Here is a 27744-nt window from a genome sequence, read left to right as displayed (position 1 = left end):
CCCGAACGAGCAGCTCAATACTCATTCTGCCTTTTTTTTCAGATGACGAGACGGCTGTAGTCCACGGCCTCATTACCAGCGAAGGGCTCTTCGAGGGCAGCATCTCGACCGCCCTCGAGGATTACCACGTCGAACCTGTCAGCCGATACTCAACGGGGAAGAATACGAAAGAACCGTCCTTCCACTCGATCATTTACCGCGCCTCCGACGTCCAGGATCCGAGAAAAGGTTTGTTTATTCGTTGGCCGATGACAGAGAGGTATTTTGTTGGGATATTTTCTGTTGGTTTTTTCACTTCGACCGTTTCAGCCCCTGAAGTTTTTATTATTCACGTTTCCGTTTGGATTTGAGTGTCGATGTCGAAAAATACTGACTGGAAATAACATATAATGACGATTGTATTGTTTTTACATTAAATTTCCCTTTGCAATAAGCGAAGTATTAAGAAGAATGATGCCTGAAAAAGATACGTTGGAACAGGAAACAACATACGAGGGAGTTCTGGAAAGTTTATGACCTCTACATGAAGATACCAGCACCCGTAAATAAAAGCTAGTGAATTTCGTTGTTCATCTGTTTACAGTTACTCACCAATGTTTCAGCCATTATGGACGCGCAGTTGTTATGTTACAGTCGTTTGACTGAGTTGATGCGTGAGTGTTTTAATGGAACTGGACAAAATCGAGTATCGAGCTGTCATTAAATATTTGTTTTTGAAAGGCAATACGACTACGCAAGTCGAAAATGAGTTGGATTTTGTGTATAGGGACTCTGCACCATCATTCACCACAGTGAAATTTTGGGCAGCTGAATTTGCACGTGGCCGTAAGAGCTTGGGAAAAGATAAACGTTCGGGACGTCCAAAACCTACAACTACCGACGAAAGCATCGCCAAAGTTCACCAAATGATGGTAAACGACCGCCGAATTAAACTGAGAGAGATAGCAGAGGCTATCCGCGTGTTGGGTGCCGCGTTTGCTTACCAAAAACGTGTTGGTGCAGTTTAGTCGCGAGTTTTGGCACCGAATAATTACTGAAGATGAAATTTGGATACACCACTATTCGCCCGAAACAAAAATACAGTTCAAAAAGTGGACTGCGAAGGGGGAACCGGTTCCAAAAAAGGCAAGAACTGTTTTTTCGGCTGGCGACTGTTTTTGGGATAGTCATGGAGTTATTTTAATCGATTACACTGGTCAACAAAATTTCAACTGTTTTTTGTCACATAAAAACTCATATCAAATTTCAAATCTACTAAGGCCACCAACCAATAATGTATCGATGAAAAAAAAATGACACATCAGGTATTTCTTCGAGATCAAAGCATATATTTTCAAGGAAACTGCAAAAATGAACTACACTCAGAGAAATTATCACTCAAATGACAATGAATACTTACGCTTTTCGTGAATATTTTGCTCCTGATAGGTCCCTTCTACGACTCCAATAATAATCTGCTAGCATTCCTAGACCCCATTTCCATTGATAACGCTTCTACATGAAGAAAATGTTTTGATGAAAACTTTCTTCTTGTTCGTCACTCACAGCACCCAACTTTGCGGGAAAAAAATTCAGATGAGAGTCCAACATATGTATTTTCAACGACATATTTCACCCCTAAGCTTTGTATGACATCAAGAGTTCATGTATTGTAGTCTTTGTAGTTTTACGCTTCATGATATCCTAGGAAATTTTGGGCAACACTCACAAAACATTTTCAGGTAATTTTTTGTGATCATTTTTTCATCGCTGAGTTTGGTAAATTTTCCTTTCATATATGTGTAAGGAATCACACGTTAAAAGGTGAGACCCCGTTAGTCCTTAGCTCGCACAAGTTTCTCAACTTCTGAGAGTTGTTCGTATAGGGGCGACAGCTGATTAACGAAAAAACAGATTTCAAACAGATATATGAAACTCCACTACTATCAACGGTGTCATCAGGATTCACTAAAGGTTCATTTTTAACATTTTTACGCTCTGGAGTAAGTGACTCACACTTGGGCCATACTTTCTTTGTATAGTGACTTTTTCTGTCTCTGATGTTCCATTCGCAAACATTAAAATTTTGTGTAACCAAGCTGTAGTCCAAGCAATAGTGAAATAACTTCAATATCACTACAAATTTTCAAAGTATATTCACTGTATTTGATTTTTTCAAGAAGAAGTCTAATATTTTCGTAAGCCTCTTTCATATCAGAACCATGAACAACCGGCACTGAAGAGAGTTCGTTTCTGTTATGCAGCAAAACTGCTTTCAAACTAGTTTTTGAAGAATCAATGAACAATCACCAGTGACTTGGATCATATTAAAAATTCAATAAATTCATCACAGCACAAATATTATGACATCTGCTTCAGAAAAGTAAGATGTCGAAAATAAAAAACTTTCGCATCAGAAGAAAGTAATTTCCAGTCGTTAAATCTACACTCCGAAAGCTCAGCTTGTTTTAAACTTGATCGTTTAAATCACTTTGTGTCTATAAGTACGGTTCTTTTGAAGTATGAGATCCATAATTCATGTTCATGCAAACATAAAACAAGTTTTTTTGAGTCAAACAAAAATAACAAACACATACATGATCTTATGGTTCCGTCCAAATCATTGGTATGCCAAATGGCAAATGTCAAAGTTGTTGTATAGCACAACCTAGTAGGAGTCTCACACATGTTACACATTTATGTGGGACCCAGGATTCATCTATATGCTTCGCAAAAAATCCAAAATAGTCAATTACTGGGGTGAAATTTCAAAGCTGAGATGTAAAACTCAATTCTTCATACACATAACAAAAACTCTCGGGGATATTAGAACACTTTCATGGCATATATGCGATGTACCTAATGAAAATAAAATGTATGTTAGTTGATGAAATAGTTATACAGCCACCTAAATGACATTATTCAAACAAATAAATGTATATGTATATGAATAAATGTATATGAATAGCTGTCACAAAAAAATGAATGTGATTGAAAGAAAACTGTTATATATGAGGGTACGCCAACATGAACAAAAAACATCAAGAAGTTCATGTGACAAAAACAGTGTTGACCAGTGTTATCTTCAAAAAGGAAAAAACATTACAGGAGCATACTACACATCATTACTCGACAAGCTGAAGGCAGAACTCGCTGCTGAAAAATGGTCACATTTGCAGAAAAAGAAAATCCTGTTTCACCAAGACAACGTACCGTTTCACACCTCAGCGGTAGCTATGGCGAAAATCCACGAATTACGGTTTGAACTGCTTGACCATCCGCCTTACTCACCAGATCTAACCCCAAGCGACTTCTTTCTGTTTCCCTACCTAAAAATTGCGCTGGGAAGACGAAGATTTTTGTCAAATGAAGAGGCAATCACCTTCGTTCACAATTATTTTGCAGATAAAAACGCCGAGTACTATTTGGAAGGGGGAGCGTCGCTGATAAAATATCTTGTACCTTTGTTAGGTCGGAAACGTTTCAGACCACCCTCATATATGAACACTTACACAAACATTTTGAGGACTTTACTCAAATAAACATTCGGTGCACATCTGCAAACTAACAATTCTCATATTCTGGTTCTTATCGAAACCAAAGTTCCACTCCACTTGGAGTTTATATTTCCATATGAAGGAAACCTGCCCATTTCAATTTTTTGTAGCATTTCCAGTTTTACAGTAAATTACTCCAACAGAATTTCGACATGACATAATCTGATTGGAAATCTCTGAAGGAAAAAATAAAATTAACAAATTAAAATGAATAGCTAAACGTGAAATGAAATTATAATGAAAAAAAAACAAACCAAAAAATTTAAGAAATTGAACAATTAAAAATGAAATAAAGATTAAAAAAGAACTCAAAGCAAGTTACTCCGTGCTTTCGGGTTCTGTAATACGAAGAAAGGTCTCGAGGAGAAACTATGTATCATCAAAAAGATCTTCAACGGAATCGTTACTCCAAAGTAATGATTGAACAGATTTTGGCTAGAAGAGCATCACCAGGAAGAGAAACCGTCACAACCAGTGCTCGCCCTCTCCTACGTCAGAGGATTGTCGTAAAGGATGAGAAGAATTGGGTTCAAGTACAACATCAGAACCTGCTTCAGATCTGGAAACACCATCCGTAGCAGCCTCACGAGAATCAGGCCACCAAATGCAGCGGTTCCGATAATTGCATTTACCTGATACCGTATGAGTGCGAAGAATCCTATATCGGTGAAACTAAGAGGTCATTGAAAGTTCGCTTTACCGAGCACAATAGAATCACACTGAGAGGAGAAACCAGCAAATCGGGAATATCAGAGCATGTTTGGAATCACCAACATAACATCAAGTGGTCCCAAGCTAAGATCATCCACAGGGAGGAACACTGGTTCAAGAGGAAGTTCATACAACCCGCATATATGTTGTCCAAGGAAGCATTCAGCCAAGCTACCGTGAAGATACGCAACATGTGAAAATGACATTTGGAGAGAGAAAAGAGGGGACAGTTGAAGGCATTCGAATAACCTATAAATAGTCATCTCTCGAAGAAATAGTCGAGTCATCACCCGAAGACGATTAGTAATGTAACTTGGTTAAGATTTTCATTAGTTTTCATTTCCTTTCTAATTGTTAAATTTCTTCAATTTTTTGCTAATTTTTATTTTATTGTAGTTTTATTTCACTTTTTATTGCTCACAATAATTGTTATTTTTCATCTATTGAATTCAATTTTTCAATTGTATCCATTTTTTCTGAGATTTCACTACATATTTTAAATCATATTAGACAGTAGAAGCCCGAACTAGTAAAATCCACCTTGAAACATCATCAACCATTTCTAAGCAATCATAATAATCTGCTACTTACAGACACTCTCCGGTTTGCTTCGATTCCGCAAGGTGTTCCCAATGCAATATATTCCATCCTGTATAGTAATATAAAGACAGTCGACAGTCTTTCTCACACTAGCGACTCCTCGGTTTTCAAGTTCTCATCATCAAAGTCCGGAAAATTGCTTTTTTTACTAGAGAACGTGGTTACTCTGGCCCAGCTAACTCATCATTCAGAAGAAAGACCTGAAGGCACTGAAGACGTTGAAAGAAAAATCATTTTCTTTTTCTTTTTTTACCCTTTACGTAGCTGTGAGAAGCCAGAAGCTGAACGAACGATCGGCTGAAAGTTAGACGGAGCAATCATCACTTTCCTAACCCTTTCGAATTGGAATTTCAGTTGAGAAATTATCTTTTCACTGGAGGAGTTCAATGGCCTTCGGTCTGTTTTTACACGCTTTATATTAGCTTCACCTGTATGTATGTATGTTTGTTTGCATGTATGTTTGTTTGTAACTCTCAAGCTCAGGATCTGTATTGACAGAATTACCGGCATTATTGCTTGATCTATTCGCGGGCAGGTGGCGCTGTACGTACCCTCATTGATATTTCTTGATCTATTCGCGGGCAGATGGCGCTGTATGTATTTATCAATTATTGCATGAGCTATTCGCGGTCAGATGGCGCTATACGTAACCTCCTTAGTAGGTTGTTCAAAACAAAATGAAAATAAAAAACATATTTTGAGAATTATAAGTGTTAGCGAAATTTTGTACTGCAGAAGAAATATTTAAATATTTCCAATTACCCGTGATTCAGTACAAAAAAAATGTTTTGAACGAAACGGAAGATACATTTTAAAATCTAATTCAATTATTTGAAAGCAAACCAGAATATGGATTTCAACAATGAAAACTTTATCGTTAATTGTACACCTAAAAAATTCAGTTACTTAAATGTGTCAAAAAATCGAAAAATTAGAATTAAGGTGCTTGACATACATATCAAATCAAGAGATTGATTTGGAAAATAAAATTATTCACCGAAAAAATATTTTCAGTCCATTAATATTTTGAATGAAACTTCAAATCAAAACATCAAGACTGAATTGTTTTTTGAAATTATTACTCCAAATTTGCTCTTTACTTCGACAAATTTTACAACTGTACGCCCTCTGTTGAAGCCTTACTGCATCTCAGTATTACTAAAGAATTTAAGACCTCAAATGTTGTTATGTTGTTTGAGAGGAATTTTACATTCGTGCGCCGTCTGTTAAAGGTTTATAATACTAGTGACTAGAACCTAAAATAAAATTATTTTTGACAATAAATCGGAATGAAAAGTGAAAAATAAATATAGTTTAAAAAACTAAAAAACACGCTTTTAAAGAACATCGAACTAAAAAGTTCAAAATTAAAAGCCTGTCTTTTATTTTTTTTTAAACTATATTTATTTTTTGCTAATTCGTTTTGGTGATCTGAAGCTTGTTATATAGGTATTAAGTCATCAATTTATTTCGTGGAATGTAGGAAATAACAAACCTGGAAAATTATTCCCAGAAATGGTTCACATCAGTCAAAGTCATAAAGTTGGAAATTCATAATTACATTTTACCGTGTGACTGAAAAATAACTCTATATGAGAAGTACATATGATGTGACCAAGTCTGTTGAAAATACCCAACCCTTGCCCCTCACGTGACACCTACGATTTTGAAGGTACGTGTGACAGATAACCGACGAAAAAACAACAGCTAACCCAGCTAATGCTACGCAGAAAGCTGAAGTGGAACCATTTATAGAAAGTTACTTGCGACTAATCTTCCAAATGGCTGACGTTGCACACGGTGCCTGATAGCTTCACTTCAACTTTCTGTACAGCATTAGATAGGTTAGCTGTTGTTTTCCGTCGGGTAACTACCTACAAAATCTTGTTCACACATAAGAGATATAACGTTTCCTTTGAATTTCATATGCCACGATGGATACAGCCAGCTATAGCATGCGGAGGCAAGGGCGTGGATCTTTGGGACAAAAGCTATTTGGCCTTTTAGAATTTCAAATGGGTGGTATCGAAAAGAATAAGATATAGAGATTTCACTAGGGCGCCATCTACAGCAAATAACAGTTACTAATAATCCTTTTCGACACCAGTCTCTGTAGATAAACTCTATCTCCAAATATTAAATAACAGCAATAAATATTTTCAAAAATTTAATGAACTGAATTAGCAACGTTATGCAATAACATAAACGCTGGTTCCTTGGTCAAAAGAATAACTAGTTACAGTACCTTACTTTCAGTTAAATGCATTTAAGCTTACAGTAATCTCGTTAATACAGTTGTTATAGATTCCACAATGACCCAAGGTTGACTCAGCTACGGTAGAATAGAATTGACTCGTCCTCTCCACAGTTGGCAGTCCAGTAGTCCATCCACCTATCCTGTGCTTAATTCAGCCAGTAAATGTGTTACCACAAAAATAGGCCATTTCAGGCGATCTTCAAACAAATGTAAATTTATCCAAACGATAAATTCATCTCTTCAATAAATCTACTTGTGCAGCAAGTTGAGTTGTCTCTTTAATGATTATCTGATTCGCAAATTCTTACCCAAGGAATTTTCAGACTCAATTACTTTCACTATCTCCAGTAAACTCATTTAGTTCAGTAAATTTTCTTTAATAAATTCATTTATCTAAATCTATTTATCTAAATTTCTCCATCTGAATTTACTTATTCATCAATAAATCTATTTATCTGAATTTTTTTATTCTCCAATAAATCTCTTTATCTGGCAGAACTTAAACGTTCAACCAACTGATGACCAGTCATCACCCGAAGACGATTGTAGATACCAACAATCGATACGTCGTGAACTAACGTGACTTGGAATCTCGACACTTTTTTATTTTTTATTATTTTCTTTTTGCATTCCTTTAATTTTTATTTATTCAATTATTATATTTTTACTTGTAGGTTATTTCACTATCATTTCATTTCAGGTTTATTGTTGCTTAATATAATTGTTATTTTCAACTATTCTTTTTTAATTATTCTTTTTTACTTGTTTCAAGGATTTCAAATCATTTTATATAGTAGACAATGGAAGTCCGAACTAGTGAAATTCATCACGAAACATTGTCAATCACCTTCAAACAAATAAATAACACTGTCGAAACATCTAAAATGTTTATAAATGAAAATAAAATGAAAAAATTTCTTGTAAAAGAGAAATGGGATGACGTTCTAATTTCGAATAACCCAGCACAGGCCTACAACTTGTTCATTGATAAAATAAAAAATTATAATCTTTCATCCATCAAACTGTATCCATCACGCATAGCAAAAACAAATTGAAACCCTGAATGACCTTAGGTCTGTTAACATCAATTAGATATAGGGACAACCTGAAAAAAATATTAAATAAACGATATATTGAAAAATTACATATAGAATATAAAAATTATAGAAACTATCTCAATAATTTGATAACATTGCATAAAAATAATCACTATTTGAACAAGATTCACGAGATCCAACAGAATTATCGAAAAATCGGTCAAAATTTAAACGACATGATGAACAAAGGTACGAAACAGAAAGAAAAATATAACATTACAAATGAAAATGGTCAAAAAATTGTTACTGACAAGGAGAAATCCAACTACTTTAATACTTTCTTTTCGAGTTTAGGAAAACAGATGGAAAATAAAATCGATAAACATGACATTATACCGAAAATTGAATCCATTAAAACAAAGTCCCTTTTTCTGAACCCAGTGACTAAATATGGAGTCATTAAGATAATATCTACATTAAAAAACTACAGCTCTTCAGGTCCTGATAGCATAACAGTCCAGTTTATAAAAAGGGATCATTTACTTCTGTGTCTTCTCTGTCATATCAATAATTTATGCTTTATGGAAGGAAACAGCCTCTTCTAAAGAATCAATAACAACCCCAGTTTTCAAATCAGTTGACAGGAAACTTGCAACAAATTACAGACCAATAACCATTATCAATTACTTTGCCAAGATTTTTGAAAAGTGCTTGAAAAATAGACTAGTTGATTTTTTAGAACAAAATAATATTTTATTTGAAGGTCAATTTGGTTTCAGAGAACACATGTCAACCGAAAATGCGATCTTTTAATTGGTTAAGAGTGTTTGGAAAAATTTCAATGACAAAAAATAAAGTTTGCCAGTATTTCTAGATCTGGCTAAAGCCTTTGATACAGTCAACCATCAAATTCTTCTGGACCGTTTAGAAACTGTAGGAGTGAGAGGTATTACTTTAGACTTATTCAAAAACTTTATATCTGATAGAAATCAAAAGGTTGAAATAAACAGTACCCTCAGCGATCCACTACCTGTCAACATGGGCGTACCCCAGGGGACAGTGCTAGGTCCTATTTTATTTTTGATTTATATTAACAATTTTTGTAAACTTCATAATATCAATGGCAGAATAATATCTTACGTAGACGATACAGCACTTTTATTTGAAGGCGATTCCTGGGATGAAGTTTATGAGAAAGCTGAAATAGAGGTCAGATATGTACTTTCCTGGTTGAATATGAGTCTCCCGAGTCTGAATGTGGGAAAAACTAAGTTAATTGCATTCACTACAACAAAAAAAGACCAACCCTTAAGTAACACTCTCACTGTTCATAAGTATCTATGCCGAACCCCAACGCAGTGTTCATGTCCAATAATTGAAAAAGTTGACAACATAAAGTATTTGGGTGCATATGTAGACCAACACCCGCGATGGGAAGAACACATTAACAACACAGTTAAGAGACACGATAAGTTAGTTTATAAATTACATCGAATCAGAAATCTGAATAATAAAATGCTCTTATCTACGATTTACACCTCACTCGCTGAATTTTTATTGAGGTACTGTATCATTATATGGGGTGGCCTCAGTAAAACATTATTACACGTTCTAGAGATTATGCAAAATATCATATCAAAAATAATTTTTGAGAAAAATAGAAAGTACACTACGGAAGACCATTACAAAGTAACTGGCTTATTTGATGTAAGGAAACTCTATACCTATCAATGCTTACTATGGATGCAAAATCTCCATCTCTCAGATAAGTCATACGCGTACTAAATCTGAGCAGAAAACAAATGTTCCCCTCCGTAGGCTAACGCACACACAGAAATTTATATCAGACTTTGGTCCAAAATTGTTAAACCTAGTCCCTTTATAAATCAGAGTAATTCCTAATAAACGTAAAATGAAATCAAAACTGAAAGAATATGTGAACCAAAATTATATTAAACTGAAAAGCGTATACGAACTCGAATAATACAAATTACAATAAATAACTATATAGTCTCTCCCTCACAATGAATATAACTTTGATTTTTTCCTTTGTACCCACCACTCAACATATGGATACTTGATGTAATCCAGGTTGATGGCTACAACACAAGCATTGCTTAGGTAGCTCAGTCTGGACTCACAAGTTCTTTCTTTTTTTTATAGTTTCTCAAGTTATAAAGTTATAAAAATACGACTTTCGTCCTACCTCAAAAAATATAACATTCTTTCCTGTAGACAATATAGTTTTCGAGAAGGTGTGTCGACCCAAGATGCTGTCCTAGACCTAACAACTGAAATGTATTCTGCTATGGATAACAAGAAGGCATCTCTATGTGTCTTCATAGACCTGTCAAAGGCTTTTGACATAGTTAGCCACCCACTCCTTCTTTAATCACTTGAAAACATAGGTATAAGAGGAACAACACTAAAACTGTTTCAGAGTTACCTGCTAAACAGAAAGCAATGCGTAAAAATTGGAAACCACAAAAGTCAATACAAGAATATAGAATATGGTGTGTCTCAGGGAACTACCCTGGGCCCAATTCTTTTCAATATTTACCTTAATGACTTATTCTCAGTATCAACAATAGGAAAAATTTTCACATATGCTGATGACGCAGCCATTTTTTATGAGGACACTACCTGGTCTTCCCTGAAAAATAAAGTAGAGATTGATCTCAGAAATATCAGAAAATGGTTTTCACTTAAACTCCTCACAATAAATTTCAGCAAAACGTACTACCTACCAATTTATGCTTCTGCGCGCTCCTCACCATCTTTTACTTTCCTCAATGTGTCCAGCTTGTTTAATATCACACCTGTTAAACAGTTTAAATATCTCGGGATTGTTATAGATGACCAACTCAAATGGGAATCCCATATAATCTATGTAATAAAAAAACTCCAATTTCTAATGCACCGTTTCAAGGTCCTAAGAGACATATTAGACAACAAAACACTCAAAACGTTATATTTCACTCTCATCTAAACGCATATAACTTACGAGATACTGGCATGGGGATCAGCTGGAAAGACTACTATGAATAAACTGATAATAACACAAAAAAGAATCCTTAAAATAATTTTCAAAGAAAAGAGGAATCACCCAACAGATGTTCTTTATCACGAAACAAATATATTTGATCCCGTGCAGCTCTTCTTTCTGCTTACTAATATAAAATGCTTCAAATCAAAACAAAAACACCCCAGGATAGAACACGAATACAACACTCGAACAAAACAACTTAACTTCAAAATGCCGTTTATGAACAAAGTTGTAGGACAAAAAAGCTACAGCTACCTCAGCCTCAAATTTTTTAATTCGCTACCCAATCAAATAAAAAGTTCAAAAAACCAAAATGAATTTGAAAAACGATTAAATGACTACATTACCAGTTTGCCACGTACAGAGATACATAAAATAGTGTATTGATAATATTTCTGTGTCTATACATATATAGTTATTAACCTCAAATAGTGTTTCGTTATTATATAAATATATCTTTAAATCGAAAAACAAACTGACCATATGTATGTGTATGTATGTATATATGTGTATATGTGCGTATGTGTATATATATATATATATATATATATATATATATATATATATATATATATGTGTATATATATATATATATACATATATATACATATATATATATATATATATATATATATATATATATGTATATAATATATATATATATATGTATATATATATATATATATATATATATATATATATATGTATATATATATATATATATATATATGTGTGTGTGTGTGTGTGTATATGTATATATGTGTATATATGTATTTTAGCTAATGTAAGTGTAAATAAGGATATATCTAGGGTTGAATATGAATGTTGTATTTTTATTATTTTATTAGTTTTCTTTAAGTGATTTTAACTTTGATTGTAATTTTCACAGTCACACACAAACTGGAAACAGTTTATGTGACTTCTTAGTTTATTAACTTAACTTGTTTTTACTATGTCTATATTCTATATTTTATATTGTACCTGAAGTTAATAAAATAATAATAATAATAATAATAATAATAATAATAATCTAGTTTCAATGTTGAATTCATATTGTATATTATGCTCACCCAAATAAATATTTACTTACTTACTTATTTATTTCGTTTTCAAAACCCCCCAAAAAATGCCTAAATTGCAAACAGCTCTGTCAACTATGATAATTTAAAATCAACGAAACAATTATTATTAAAAAACAATAATAAATTTCAGGAAAGCCCTGTGCTTCACACCGCCTCCATCTAAACGAAAACCTGGAAAACGACTTGAACCCCTCTAAGCGGAGACGAAAACGGTGGCTGCTGGAAGCCGAAGCGAAACTGCCGTACGACGAACCGCCGCGTTTCTACAATCCGAATCGAACCATCCTCAGACGTCCGTTCACGCCCATCTTCGACCTGAATCAACCAATCGACGAAGAATTCGATCTGATGACGAACAGGACGAACGTCGACGTTTCGGGTCTGATTTTTCGCAACGTCAACAAGAGGGCCACCGTCGACCCTAAGAAGACGACGTGCATGTTGTATCTGCAGGCGGACCATCAGTTTTTTTCGAAATACGGAACGGAGGAGGCTTGCATCGAGGTTATGACGAGGCACGTGCAGCGAGTCAACGCCATTTATAGCAACACGGGTGAGTTTGAAATGTGACAATTCGAATGCAACACACTCTAGGTGATCAGTTGATCATTTTTCGTACTGCCAGATCAAAAGAGTTCATTTTAAGGCCGTGCTAGCGCAAAAATCTTTGTTGGTACCATTCATAAACAAAAAAAATAGCTTCTATTGGTTTAACTGCCAATCACTGTATTTAAAAATTTCTTGACGATTCATTATTAACAAATTTTTGTTGTTTTCCTTCTAGTGTTACTGCTTCAAACGCTGTCTCTTATTGCCATATTCTCCATATAGTATTCAGAATGGTTCATACCTTCGTTTGACTCATGAGTGTTTCAAATACATCGTAACAAAATCAGCCTTGAATCCGATTGATGTTGAGCCTTCCACTTTGGCGGTTTAGAGCCTTTAAGCCGTTATGAATGCTAACCGAACTTTCTGTCTGTGGTTGGGACTGACAAGATTCACCATAACTTACAAGTGTACTCACAAATAACGAATATTTATATACCTACAACATTTAACCATCCATTCTAGCTCACACAAGTTTCTCAACTTCTGAGAGTTGTCGTTCGTATGGGGGCGACAGCTGATTAACGGAAAAACAGATTTTTTAAACAGATTCTTGTATTACCTTTTCTTTATGGAGTAGTAGAATATACCTATGCCAATGAATACAGATTGATCTGTTATTGAAAACTGTACCGAAGTTAACTTGGTAATAGACACATTCTATGCAATAACTTATTCAATAATGGACCAATGTGTTCTTCTTAAACCGAATTTCACCAGTAAATATCCACACTGGTTCCAACAGGGATATCATAAACGAGATCAAACTTAAAGATAAATTATTCAAAAGATCAAAATCAAACTATTTAGAAACTATACGTGATCAATTTAGAAATCTTCGTAGGTCAATAAAAACCCAGACATCACAAGCCTACAAGGAGTACAAACAGAAAGCAGAAAATTTGATCAGAACTGATACCTCCTCATTTTGGAACTATATGCATAGTAAAAAAGGCACTTCAAGAATTCAGAAATTTTCATTCTCAAATGATGAAGAACTGAAAAACCTTACTTCAATAGTGAATGCTGCTGAATTCTTTGAAAGTGTGTATACTCCTTCTGATAGTAATAAGAAAACCAACAAATTTTTCCACAATAACAAATGCATTCTCCGAAGAAGAGATTTTGCAAACTCTCAAAAAATTGAAACCAAAATTCCAGCGGTAGATAACGAAATTCTGCGCTTTCTAGTAAAAGACTGTACATACATTTTTGCAAAGCCACGTCAATTAATTTTCAACATGGCCTTAAAAACTGCGTGTTTTTCCGATAGATGGAAAGTATCTAAAATATGTCCAATACTGAAATCAGGGGATCCAAATAACATTCTGAACTATCGACCCATAACAATTCTGTCCAACTTTGCAAAGGTCTTTGAGATGTGTTTGTATAACAACATTTCTCCTAAAGTGAGAAATAGTATAACTCTATATTAGCATGGTTTCATCAATAAACGTTCAACAATAACTAATCTCATGTGTTTTACACAAACGGTCAGCACTGCGTTAGATAAACAGCTACAGGTGGATATAATCTACACAGACTTCTCAAAGGCCTTTGATGAAGTGAACCATCAAATTCTACTGAATAAACTTTTTTCTGTTGGTTTCGATAATCAACTGTTGAATTTACTATAGTCTTATCATCAGAATCATATGCGATTTGTAGAATACAAAGGACACAAGTCAACAGAATTCACTTCAACTAGTGGTGCTCCTGAAGGAAGTAATCTAGCTCCTCTTCTATTTTCTTTGTCTATAAATGATATTGTTTCAAATATCTCCAGTAAAATATTACTCTTTGCTGATGACTTGAAGATTTTCAAACCCATTGAATCAACCGAGGACTGTCTTATTCTGCAGAAGGAAGTTAATTCGATACATGAATGATGCATACTAAACAAGCTTCTACTGAATATTCAAAAATGTTAATTTATGAAATACACCCTCAAGCACACCAATATACAGTTTGACTATGCAATAAACGACATCATATTAGAACAAAGCACAGAAACTAAAGATCTGGTCATCATATTCGATAAGAAACTTAGCTTCACGTCACAAATTAATCAAATCATATCTTCTGCAAAAAAAATGCTTGGCCTCATCTTCAGGAGGACGTGTGGGGACTTTCAAAACCAAGAATGTATCATAACACCTTTTAATTCATATGTCCGATCTCGTCTGGAATATGGCTCCCTAATCTTCTGGTCACCTATATACAATGTGCTTATAGAGCAACTCGAATCTTGTCAAAGAATCTTTATGAAATACATGGCTTACAAACTGGATGGAGCTTACCCATCCCAAGGAATTGATAATAGACTGTTGCTAAATAGATTTGCCCTCTAATCCTTAGAAAACAGAAGAACATATTATGCCTGTATCTTCATATATAAATTCATTCATAATCTGGTTGACTGCCCAGATTTGTTATCTCAACTAGATTTTCACGTACCGAGACGAAGTAGTAGAAACGAAATATTTTTCTATTTGTCTTTGCCTAGGATCAACGTGTTAATAAAATCCCCGGTTTATAACACCTGTAAAATTCATAATAGTTTCTATTCAGAATGTAATATTTCTGTTGTCCCATTTGGTCGCTTCAAGCATATAATTTGTAACAAACTATTTTTTATGCAAGTCGAACTACAATCTAATTACAACCCATAAGTGAAATACTGTGTTTCAACACTGGACATTGCCGACTCTATTAGAATTATTGTTGTCTCTTTTTATTTATTTTATATGATTTCATATGCTGTTCGTTATATTCCATTGTACTCATAGTCAGTTATAGCTGAAAGCTTAATTATATTTGTCTTGTAATTGGGATAACTCCTGTTAGACAATAAACCTTTTTTTAATAAATCAAATTAACAGTTGAAATTAACATTCCAAAACGCTCAAAGGTGCAAACTCGTTTCCTCCTTTCCATAAAATAAGATGTATCTCCAATCACAAGCGATTTTGGTGAAATTGGTGGCACGTGTGAATCATTGTATTCGTGCCACGTGCCAGTATAAGGATGTCTGCAGAATGCTGTATAATGTCCGCTGTAGGTAGACCCACTGTGATTCGAAAGTGCATATAGATTATAACGACAATGAGTCACATTGTCTGCTGCATAATTGCTGATACCTAATCCATCTAGAGGAAATTCTATGGCAACATTCAACTTGCCTCGTAATCTTTTCGATAGAGAGAATCCTTTGAAATAAATGTCTAAACTACGGAAAAACACTTCTTCTTTCTTCTTTTCTGCATGTCCATCCAAAGTTTCTCCTCTTGTGAAGGAATTCAAGCATTCTGATAAAATTAATTGGCCAGTTCTTTGTGGTATGGGGAGAGACAAATTACAGAAAGGAATTGGCCGCGGTGGTAGTGCGTCCGACTCACGATCGGAAGGTCGTGTGTTCGATTCTCGCCTCGACCAGATATTTTTCTCGAGATAATTTATCTGGCTGGAATGATTCTGCAACCGTGTTAGGAATCACACGTTAAAAGGTAAGACCTCGTTAGTCCTTAGCTCGCACAAGTTTCTCAACTTCTGAGAGTTGTCGTTCGTATGGGGGCGGCAGCTGATTAACGGAAAAAACAGATTTTAAAAACAGATTTTTTTTAAACAGATCAAAGGATACTAATGAGTGTCCACAGTGTGTGTACTTCATCATGGATTCCAATTGACCAACGAAATTATCTACAATCTTGGATTTATATCTTGGAGTTTATATACTCAAATAACTTGGCCATGATGATGCGTGTGGCCCATGAGTCGAGAGAACTATGTTCATTGCTCTATCGGATGAATTCTCTGAACACTATGCTTTTATAACTTCCGCGAACACTTTGATATAAGCGCCCTCCATACTAGAAATACGATTTTTGAATTTTTACTATGGACCAGTAACCACCTCGTATTTGATAAACACTGAATTACACTGAAACAGGCATTGCCAATATTTTTCAACCCATTCAGTCCAAGGGTTTTGACTGAAGAATGTATTACTGCTCTAATTTAGTTGTAGCTGTTGGTGACACGTCCGCCACTGCTGTTTTCTTCAGAATAATCACGGATACGATGATTGTCCCCATCATTGGACCAGCCGGATGAGGTATTTGAAGTTATATTGCTCAGAAATGAATTTGACAGATGTATGGTTGACTTTCCGAATTTGTGAGAGAATGATAATGCCAGAACTTGTCCATTTTTCCCTGCATCATCTGAGAAAATCGGGAAACGGTCCATTTGCTTACTTCATTTCGGGTTGTTAACTTCACTGCCTAACGGAAAATGTTCTTATTTCAGTTTTGCAGCTGCACTATACACCAAAGTTTTACTTTATCTTGGCACTTGTAGCGCGAAAAATTATCGATTTTCCGGAAGGTTCAGAATTTTCGGGAGGTTCTGGCGTTCTGGCTCGGCGTCGTCTACATGCAACGTGCATTGGACGACCTCGAGCGCTGGTACATTGAATGTAAGATCCGAGTGAACCCGGAAAAAAACTCAAGCGATAACCATAGGAAGAATGCTATCTTCTCCGGCCAGATTCCTGGAATTGAGATCTACTGGCAAGCGCGGTTAAAGTACCGTGGTTTTCTAATAGACCGTAGGCTCACCTGGAACCCGCACATCACAACCGTGAAGGCAAAGATCGAGGGTCGGATCAAAATTCTGTACCCTCTTATCAATAGATGTTCCAAATTAAGCATAAAGGACAAAATTACGATCTATTAAACGATCTGGGGACAAGCGGCTCCATCTTATATCTCCATTTTGGAGAGATTGCAAAACAACTTAATAAGGATGATTGTGAATACTTCGTGGTTCATACGGAACGAATCTATCCGCAGAGATTTGCAGTTGCCTTCCATTCAGCTGTCCATTCAGTCTTTGATTGCACAGAAACCCACGATAATCCGTTAGTTAGGGAAGCTATATATTATGCTGTAGATGCCCTCATGTCCCCCGTTAAAAGATGAACAATATCTTCATCCAAACACCCCAGAATGTCTGAGGACATTCATGTCGCCATCCCATCAGTCTTGACTCGTTTATCTTTCTGACAAACACGAGTGGAGAGGGTAGGGGAGCCAGCCTCCAACCTGTTTAAATCAAGATGGCTGTCGGATCACCAGAGAATCGTAAGACTTGAGTTGAGAAATATATTCAGTTGCGAAATCAAGTGGAAGTTAGGTATATATATATATATATATATTCCTAGATGAATGGGTACTTGAACAAATGAAATTGTCGAATTTGGGACGGTAACAATCCACATGAGATCCAAGAGCGTCCAATGCAGACCGAAAAATCCATTGTTTGGTGTGGATTTTGGGCTGGCGGCATTATCGGTCCATATTTCTTTGAAAACGACATTGGCCAGATCATCACAGTCAATGGTTAGTCCTTTAGGTCGATGGACCAACAACATGTGGTTTCCACAGGACGGCGCCACGTGCCACACAGCTCATGCCACATTGCGCTGCACGAGCAATTTGAGGGCATGCCCATCTCACGTGGAGGTGATGTAAACTCGCCACCGAGATCGTGGGATTTGACTCCGGTAGACTTTTTCCTGTGGAATTTTCTTGAGTCGCAGGTGTATTCGAATGAGCCAGAAACCTCAGCGGCCCTTGAAGCTGACATAATATATGCCCTCGGTCAAATTCAGCCTGATTTATGCATCATGGTCGGACGTTTCAGGAGGGAAAAACTATTTGTTTCCCACCTTCAGGCTCATACAAGCTAATAAGCCTGATATACTCCTTCTCGACCACCAGAGCAAAACGATATTTGTCGTGGAGTTTTCAGTTCCTGGCGAGACGAATATCGTCAGAAAAAAGAAGGAGAAACGGATTAAATATCGAGATTTTCTCTTCGAACTCCGCAGACTCTATCCAGATCACTCTGTCAAGATGGTTGTTCTAATTATTGGAGTCCTAGGGGGAATGATGTCCTCTCTACTCTCGAATCTTAAAATCATACCGGCTTGCCGCACTAAGGCAGAAATCTTAGCCAGACAGATACAGAAGGCTGTCATTCTTGGCTCACTGCGCTTGCTCAGGGCACATGATTCTCGGACCCAATGATCACTTACCTCACTGTGTGGGGAGTGGTCATTGATTGATAAAGCTGGCCCGCCCTCCCGAATGTATCGGGGCTTCGGGGGATAGGGCCTGACCAACGCACACTACGGTGAAAATAATAATAATAATAATCTTAATAATAATACGGCACTCTTACGGTATTGACGCGACACCGGTTTTGCCCTACGCTCCGGGGGATATTGAATCCGTTGTGGGGAACGAGAAGTGCCGAATTTATTGGAACTATTCGTTCCCCACCCTCAGGCTCATACAAGCGAATAAGCCTGATGTGGTCCTTGTCGACCACCAGAGCAAAACGATATTTGTCGTGGAGTTTTCAGCTCCTGGCGAGACGAATATCGTCAGAAAAGAGGAGGAAAAACGGATAAAATATCGAGATTTTCTTTTTTTACTCCGCAGACTCTATCCAGATCACTCTGTCAAGATGGTTGTTCTGATTATTGGAGTCCTTGGTGGAATGATGTCTCCTCTACTATCGAATCTTAAAACCATACCGGCTTGCCGCACGAAGGCAGAAAACTTAGCCGCACAGATTCAGAAGGCTGTCATTCTTGGCTCACTGCGCTTGCTCAGGGCACATGATTCTCGGACCCAATGATCACTTACCCCACGGTGTGGGGAGTGGTCATTGGTTGATAATGTTGGCGCGCCCTCCCAAATGTATCGGGGCTTCGGGGGATAGGGCCTGACCAGCGCACACTACGGTGAAAAAAAAAATATAATAATAGCGTTCATTGCCCAACAGTTTCCCATTTACAGAGCAAAACTAACATACTTGAAGGATTAATACTATTTGATATAAGATCAATAAATACTATTTGATATAAAAAGCTTAAATATCTTTTAGGAACGCACGAGTATTTGTAAAATTAAAAAATTCACATATACCGCAACAAAAAATATCGATGTTAGTAGAGAGCTTGTTCGCATTCCGACACATCAGATTGATTGGTGATTTCAACATTAAGTTAGTTTGTGCCCTTTTGCATAAAAAAGTATTGATGTGCCCAGAAGATATTCTTGGAACAAATATATCAATTTTTGATAATAGTACAGAACAATCCACTTTGCCATTCAATAGCTTATATATAATGTTATAATCCACATAAAATGGCATCAATAGGTCTTTCAAAAAAATTTTAAAAAAAATGTTATCTCAAGCACACTTCGATTCAAATTTATAGATAGTAAACGCTATGAATGATAAAAATACATCAGTCACTAGAGGGGAATATTGTAGTGTACCGAAAATATTTTTGGTGAGAGAAACTTCTAATATGAAGAAACTTGTTTTTCATTTACTCTGAACTTAAATTTTCCCAAAACTCACGAAGCTGGGAGAGGCAGGAAATATCAATTCACGGCCTTCAAGTATATCCCAAAAATCGAACGCTAAAGGACGATGTGTTGATAAGGATATGGCAGCTCGAAAGTGACACTGATAGAAGCCCCGTATAAAAATTCCATTTAGGTCCCCTCTTCCTATAGACCGTGAAATTTCCTGCGAGCGGGGTCCTGGTGATGAATCGGATGACATCTCGAAAATGAAGCTCCCTGCGAGAAATACTCGTATTTAATCCAGTGTTAAAAAGGAAAATGAGAAATAATCCGACTCTTCGAGTTAATGAAGGAATTTTAATAATTCCTTTATGCCCAGGTGCGGAAATGTGAAACGACCAGAAATATTTCTGTTTCATTAGATAAAAGAAAGAGCAATTTATTTCCAACAGGAATACCCAGCTATAGGAAATGCTATTATTACAGAGTACATATGAAATAAATATTAAAAATATTGGAATGTAGAAATGTATAAAAGTAAGTGTATCATTTTTTTATCGACCTTTTTTTTGGGTAATTGTTACCTTCCACAATCTGAAAAAATTTAAAAATTATAATGGATAATAATATAATTCAACGATAAATTCAATAGAAAATAAAGAGTCAATTAAAAACCAAACGAACATACAAACAGATTCACAAATTCAACAACATCCAACTCAACAATTACCGACTCAACATCCAACGACACCTTTTACAACTAACGTTATACCTTACATTCCAATACTATCTGAAAAAATAAGACGAATTGGAAATAGATATGATGTTAGGACTACTTTCAAAACAAAAAATACACTGAGATCTATACTCACACATAAAAAACCCAACAACACTGAAGAAAAAAAAATTGTATTTATAAAAAACCTTGTTCTTGTGGTAAAAGTTACATTGGTGAAACCTCAAGACCATTGAAAGTGCGTGAGAATGAACATCGAGATTATATAAAAAATAGACAATTGACAAGATCAAAATTATCAGAACACATTTTAAAATCAGACGGTGAACATCGGGTGGAATGGAATAGGACAAGAAAGATTACCAATGAGCCTCATTTTAAGAGACGTAAGCTAAAAGAATCAGCGTATATTCTCATGTCTGGAGAGAACTGTATCTCGAATAGCTCCTTAAAAATAGACCGTACTTGGCTACCCATCTTGAAGAAAACTTTGGATAGTGGCAAAATGGCAACAAACTGATATCGGAGAGTACCTTGTATTACATCGAATATTTCAGTTGTCAATCAACAACATTGACATAATTTCATATTTCAAAACTTCTTTGACATCTGTCGAAGAAGTAAAGAAATAAGCTCTCAAAAAAGGAATAATTGCGTATATATTCGAATTTTTATCCATTTCTGAAGACGGAGGCAGATTTTGGCTTCCGAAACGTAAAAGATAAGTATTATTTCTTAATAATTTTTTTGATAGGCAAAATTGTTAAATACGACAAGTTACTGATAAATAGAAGATTTTTCTTTGTGAAAAATACTTTGATTTTTACGCAGTAACTTATCGGGGTAAACTGAAAAGTTTGCCCTTCTACACTTGTATAAAGTTCTCCATTATATGATTTGAAAGGGTTATATTTTTAGGAGTGATTAATTTTTGGGAAAGAAAGTTTTTGGCTTTCTACTACTCCATCTGATACAAAAAAATGGATGAGAGAATCTTCCAAAGAAAGGAAGGAAGTAATCAATTTGAAAATAAGTAACTCTATACATGTATGTGTAGATCATTATAATTTTTATATTTTTTCAGATTGTGGAAGGTAACAATTACCCAAAAAAAGGTCGATAAAAAACTGATTTTTTCCTCCACAAAAATGACTTTCGTTGAATATTTTAAGTGTATCATCTTTTCCACCAACCGATTTTCTAAAGTCTTTGGAGTCCACTAAATACTCGTTAGGATAACCAGAGGATTGTTCCGAATTCTTGGGGTTCTTGTCGAATTCTCTTCATCAGCAGGATAATAACAAAATCGATACTCCTGACCGCTCTGGATTGAATGATTCCATACTGTCTATCATGTCTTGTGTTTGTAGATCTTTTGCTGGAAAAATCCTCACTAGTTTACTTTGTAGTACATGTTCAAGAGGTAGCAAAAACGTAAGTGACTTTCTAGAACCTCAACTAGCGTCTTTTAATATGACTGATAACCAGTTTGTGCAAAACTTATTGTCGAAACATCTGAAAATAGAACTGAATCTAATGTGAAGGATGAATTTGATGATTTTTAACAAGTTTGTTTATATCAGACTCGAATTTACTCAAAAACAGCCGTAAGTCACCGTGTTCGGTTAACTGCAACCGATTTCTCTTTTCAGTTAGCAACGTTGCCACAGCACTTAATCTACGTACACACAAATACGATAATGGTAATGCTACAAAAAATCGTTGAACGATGGACCACAATCCAGGGTATAATTGTGGAATTGGTTTTTGTAGCCAAAGTTCTTGGTATCCATTTTTGAATTTCATTTTTATTCCCTCGTTCATTATCAGTTTTATGAGTTCTTTTTCTAGCTGGGGTGATCCTGCTGTGTTGACATTTGGAAAAGGATCCAATACCCAGTACGGTATTTCCAAGAACTCTATTACAGAGTCAAATAGATTGTGAAGTCAAGTCAGACAGTTACCTCTTGATAACCGACGAACTTCTGTGTGAAATAGCAATCGGCTGAAATCTTCATCATTAGCAACACAAAGCTGATTAAATAATCTGTCATTAAAAGAGCTGTTTTGGATTTTATTGACTGCTTTGATGATATATTGCAGTGATTGAGAGAGGCGCCGAAGTAAAGAATCGAGTATTAAAAACTTGCTAATGACACCACTCACAGTATTCACCACTGCACGTACAGCACTTCATCTAGCTAGTCGCTAACTAAATTCACTTGTTTTCGTGATATCGTCGAATGACATTCAACGGCCCCCTAATCTTCTCTGTGTCCTTTACTGCCCCCCATAGGTCTCTAGCGCTCACAAGGGGGCGCTGTTGCTCACTTTGAGAAAGACTACTCTATAGCGATGCACGTGTTGTGGTTTTGTAAACTGTTATGTGCAAACTTAAGGATTTACATCAAGTATCGGATTCAATCACATAAATAGAAGAATTGAATTCATAATCGTTGTGGACTAATTTAGAAAGCTAGGTAACTGCACACAGACACAAGCTTGCTCAGACGTTACATGTAAATATTATTTCATTTTTTATTTTCAAGTTCAATTCGTTACATTCCTGAAATGCCAACTTTTGTCAGAATCAACCAAATCATATCATATCCCATTTGTGGCTGGGAACGTCATCGATTCTTCTCCACCACCGTTCCAGATGCAAAATCTAGTGTACGAAAACACCGAAAAAAACTTAAGTTCACCCCCTTTGCAGCTCTCGTGAAAACAAAACGCAGGCCAAAAAACCTTGTTGTTTACTCGGGTTATTGGGCCATTCGAGCACCCCAAGGCTGAAAGCATATCCATGTAGTCGCAAATCTTCAATCAAAGAAGACAATCGTCTTTTTCTCCTTAAGTAAATATTCCCCGTTGAATTCTGATAGATGCCGTTTTTAGAACCGGAGGGAATTTCGATTGGACATATAGAATCGAAGATGAAAGAATGAAAATACGACAGCGGATATGAGTTCTGCGGAAGTGGAAAACGTTTTACCAGCCTTGCTATACAGGGTAATGATATGCATTTCTGTTAAAGAATATCCTTATGATTCATGCGGAATATGAAAAATCTATTAGCAGGTTTTTAGTGAATTACATCAGTTCGGACTTCCATTGTCTGATATTATATAAAATGATTTGAAATCACGGAAAGAAATAAAAAAGAATTGAAAAAATTAAAGAAGAAGATTATAAACGAATAGCTGAAAATAACAATTATATTAAGCGAAAAACCTGAAATGAAATAATAGTGAAATGAAATGCAACTAAAAAATGGAACAAATTGAACAAAAATATAGATACAAAAATACAAAAAGATATAAAAATACAAAAAATAAAAAGTTAGAAGAATCCAAGGAGATCGCAAATGGCAACTAATTCGACAAATGTAGTTTTAACAAGATGTCCGTTATCAATTGTCAAAGTTCGGAAATCCCTGTTGGAAGAACTTATATAAGAGAAGTCCTCATCTAGAAACATTTCATCAAAACTCCTATCTTCGGTTCGTTTTTGATTGTTGACGTGAATCCAATTCCATCCGCAATGCCAGTTTTGCCTTCGAAAATTCGTGTTGTATAACAAACTTCACCTGGAAGCTCGACATAAGAGAATTCAAAACAACGTAAACCGCCTACGTCAAAGCCTACATAATGCATAATAATACGTATACTTTGTATCTACGCTGAGAGCATATAAGGGCCGTAAAACCGAACGAACATAAATTTCTGTTGGTATTGCGTTGCGGCAAGATTCGAATGTATGGAAGGATATCAAGTAAATGGAAATAACTCTACAATGTTGAAGGTTACGACCCGGATATTATATGATTGTTTCCAACGCGTAATTTAATGAAATAACTTCGAAATGTTGGTCCGTTTCGAGGGTTGAATAAAGAAAATTGAGTTGGCCATTGACCAACACACTCTTCATTTAGTTCCGATGAATATGATCATGTTTGATTTTGTTTCAATGGAGTTTAAAATCAATATTTTGTTCCATAAATCGGTGCATAGCGTTGTAATAACGGCCATTACGAGAGTAACATAAAATATTATTTTATTCATTGAGATCGAGGTCGATCACCCGTTTCTTCGGTGTCGATATTTTTCCAGTTGAAAAAGCGCTGAATTACTTTATGACTGTCGAACCTTCGAGCGTCGTTGTGGTCATGTTAAAATTTACTTAGACTAAACAAATAAATGTATTGCATCCTGCCGATGATCATACACTTGGGAAGGTTTAAAAAACGCTGATATGAGGTTTTTGTGGATAGCGTAGCTGACGCGAGGGCTTGGGAGTTGCTTGGGAGAGACAGAAAAGGTCGGTCACCGGATCTCGTCGAGACGAGATCGGGGGTCTCATCCCTCAGCCTTTGAGGCTGAGGGAGGTGGCCTAAATAGGGGAGATATTTTGTTTGTAAGCGCGTGGGGCGAAATTTAAGTGAAAACGATGGTGAAATCTTAAGCCGGTATGGGGTACAGGGGAGTTTAAATTAAAAGTGTTGGTGTAGAAGACACACCGGGTCAACGAAACCTATGGTTGACCACAAACCACACAAAGAGGCGTTATGTAAGTGTCTGTTATTTTTTTTCTACTAACAAGTTGATATTTAGAGAGAGTTCACATAATATTTTATCTGAGTCCACTTCCTATTTGCAGAAAGTTGCATATTGTGGGGTTCCTAGCGCTGATTGTTGTTGTTAAAGATAAAGTTGTTAATACAATTACAAAAGGGGTGAAAATTTAAAGTTATACACTACTCTCCCTGAAGTAAAAGTAAAACTAAGAGTATTTTTGTACCGAGTTGGCGCATTTGTAATTATTAAATAGGTTAGATTAATAGTAAATAGTATGGTAAAATTGGCGGCATTTCTTTTGTTCTAATTCTTTCATTTTATAGAAATTAACATTTTCCTTTTATATAATATTTTACACGTTGTTTTTATTTTATCCATGGAGTCATTTTTCTACTATTATACTTTATATTTGAAACCTTTGGACTTTCATTTTCTCTTGGACTGAGAAAAATACCATCCTAGTAGAGTAATATGAAGTTAAGAGAACACAAACAAATAAGAGACCTTTTGTCAATCTATCGAGAAGAGAATAGTAAGTGAAAAGCATTTCAGTTAAGATTAAAATTCAGTTCTGGAACCACACAATGAGAGAGAATATAAGTAAGTATACCAAATGATCAGATTTAAAAAAGACCGGCCTTCGTGCGATCGGCACGAACTCTACAGCTTTTTCGGACCTGCCTTGATATTCAAAATTTGATGTGGAGAAATCTGCATCTGGTGACAGCGCTGCTAAAATTCATTTCAGAAAATAAATGAAGGAGAAACGAGCTAGAAAGCTCCTATACTCGAAACTTTGAAACCTCCAGTTTCTTCTTTCCCCTTTCATTGTCGTCAGAAACAGACCATATTATTACAGCGTTTAGAAACATGCAGAACCTGAAGAGTTCCAATGAAGGTTTCATGAATTCTAAAAATAATCGCTGCAAAGCTCTGTTTTGGTGGCCTGAACTTTGATTTTTTTATCGTTTCATCAGTTAGAAGGAAATTATCGAAGGTAATACCTAGATATTTTAGCAGCACTGCAAATAGAATATCCTCATTGCTTTGCTGACGCGAGCACACTTGTCACGTCATTCCATTTGGATTCCAAGACATAGGCTGGAGACACATCTTCACCGGCTGCAGGAGGTTGCAGATCTTAATGAGGATCAAGAGCTGACTTCAAATTGAAGTGAAAGTAACCAGGTTCAATTCAATGCCACAAAACTCAGGCATCTGTTCTCTTCAAAAAGATAAATGTCTCCGAACCGGATATAATTAAGTCAGGTCATGAATAATGCCGTCACCCTTCGTTGTCCTGGCTCGAAAGCTTTTCAACTGGGCATCTTTCCTCTATCCAGCTCAGCCACTACCAGGGAAACCTTCTCTTCAGATTAACGGGGTAGAAGTCCCAACTTTATCAAACCAAAAATATATTACATCAACATAACATTGCATTACAATGAACTTAAGAAAGATCATTCTAATAATAATATACATTTTATCAATAATACATGGATCGTTCCTCTTCATATTTACAATATTTACACCAGGAAGCAAACATTGTAGGTCCTCAAGCCATTTCTTTATTGTATATGGATCAGCTCGATTTGTGAAGATCACCGCCTATCCGGTATGTCAATGAGCTAACAGTAACGATAAGCTGATAGCCTGCTTTTCATCTGCTCCACTCATCTCGCACCACATTCTCTGCCCGTTCATTCGCGATACGTATCCATTCACTATTACTTCCGTTTCTATCCCTCAGTTGCATTCTACCCCTTTCTAGCTCCAGTCTTCCTTTCCATTCTCTCCAACCAACCTTGTCTCCATGCATGCATCTCTCGAGCACATGATCAGCCGTTTCAGGCTCTTCCCACCCACATGGGCAAGGCACCTCCGGTCCCAGGTTGAATCTAGCCAGGTAACCCGGAAAGTTGCCGTGACCTGTGAACAGTTGAACAGCCATCCTCGACAGACTCAGTGCTTCATACCCGACTGCTCTACTCAGGTCAGGTCAGACAATTCCGCTCTCTGCTTTGATAGGTTTGTTGGGGGTTGAAATGGATATCAATGTGTCTTGGCACAACCATGTCGCTGGAATTGCAAATGCTTCTTTCCAAAAGCCTGAAAATCTGTTCCAAATCAGAAAACTGTACAAACCTCAGCCACTCTTTATGCGT

The 27744-nt window shown here is 36.0% G+C and overlaps 1 protein-coding gene across 2 annotated transcripts in view; it reads left to right on the top strand.

The window, feature by feature from the left end:
* LOC111507902 (disintegrin and metalloproteinase domain-containing protein 10) overlaps nucleotides 1-27744 on the top strand; it is a 415889-nt gene that overhangs the window by 284716 nt on the left and 103429 nt on the right. For both annotated transcript variants that reach the window (XM_074182880.1, XM_074182879.1), the window contains exons 4-5: nucleotides 43-228; nucleotides 12400-12822. In XM_074182880.1, the coding sequence (XP_074038981.1) occupies nucleotides 43-228; nucleotides 12400-12822 (609 nt within the window). The remainder of the gene's footprint in view (nucleotides 1-42; nucleotides 229-12399; nucleotides 12823-27744) is intronic.

Source organism: Leptinotarsa decemlineata, unplaced genomic scaffold, assembly GCF_025532065.1.
Source record: "Leptinotarsa decemlineata unplaced genomic scaffold, Ldec_3_MD MMD2_tig00026330_RagTag_RagTag, whole genome shotgun sequence".
Classification (NCBI taxonomy): Eukaryota; Metazoa; Arthropoda; class Insecta; order Coleoptera; family Chrysomelidae; genus Leptinotarsa; species Leptinotarsa decemlineata.
Note: the sequence above shows the minus strand (reverse complement) of the source record. Positions and strands in the feature narration are given on the sequence as shown.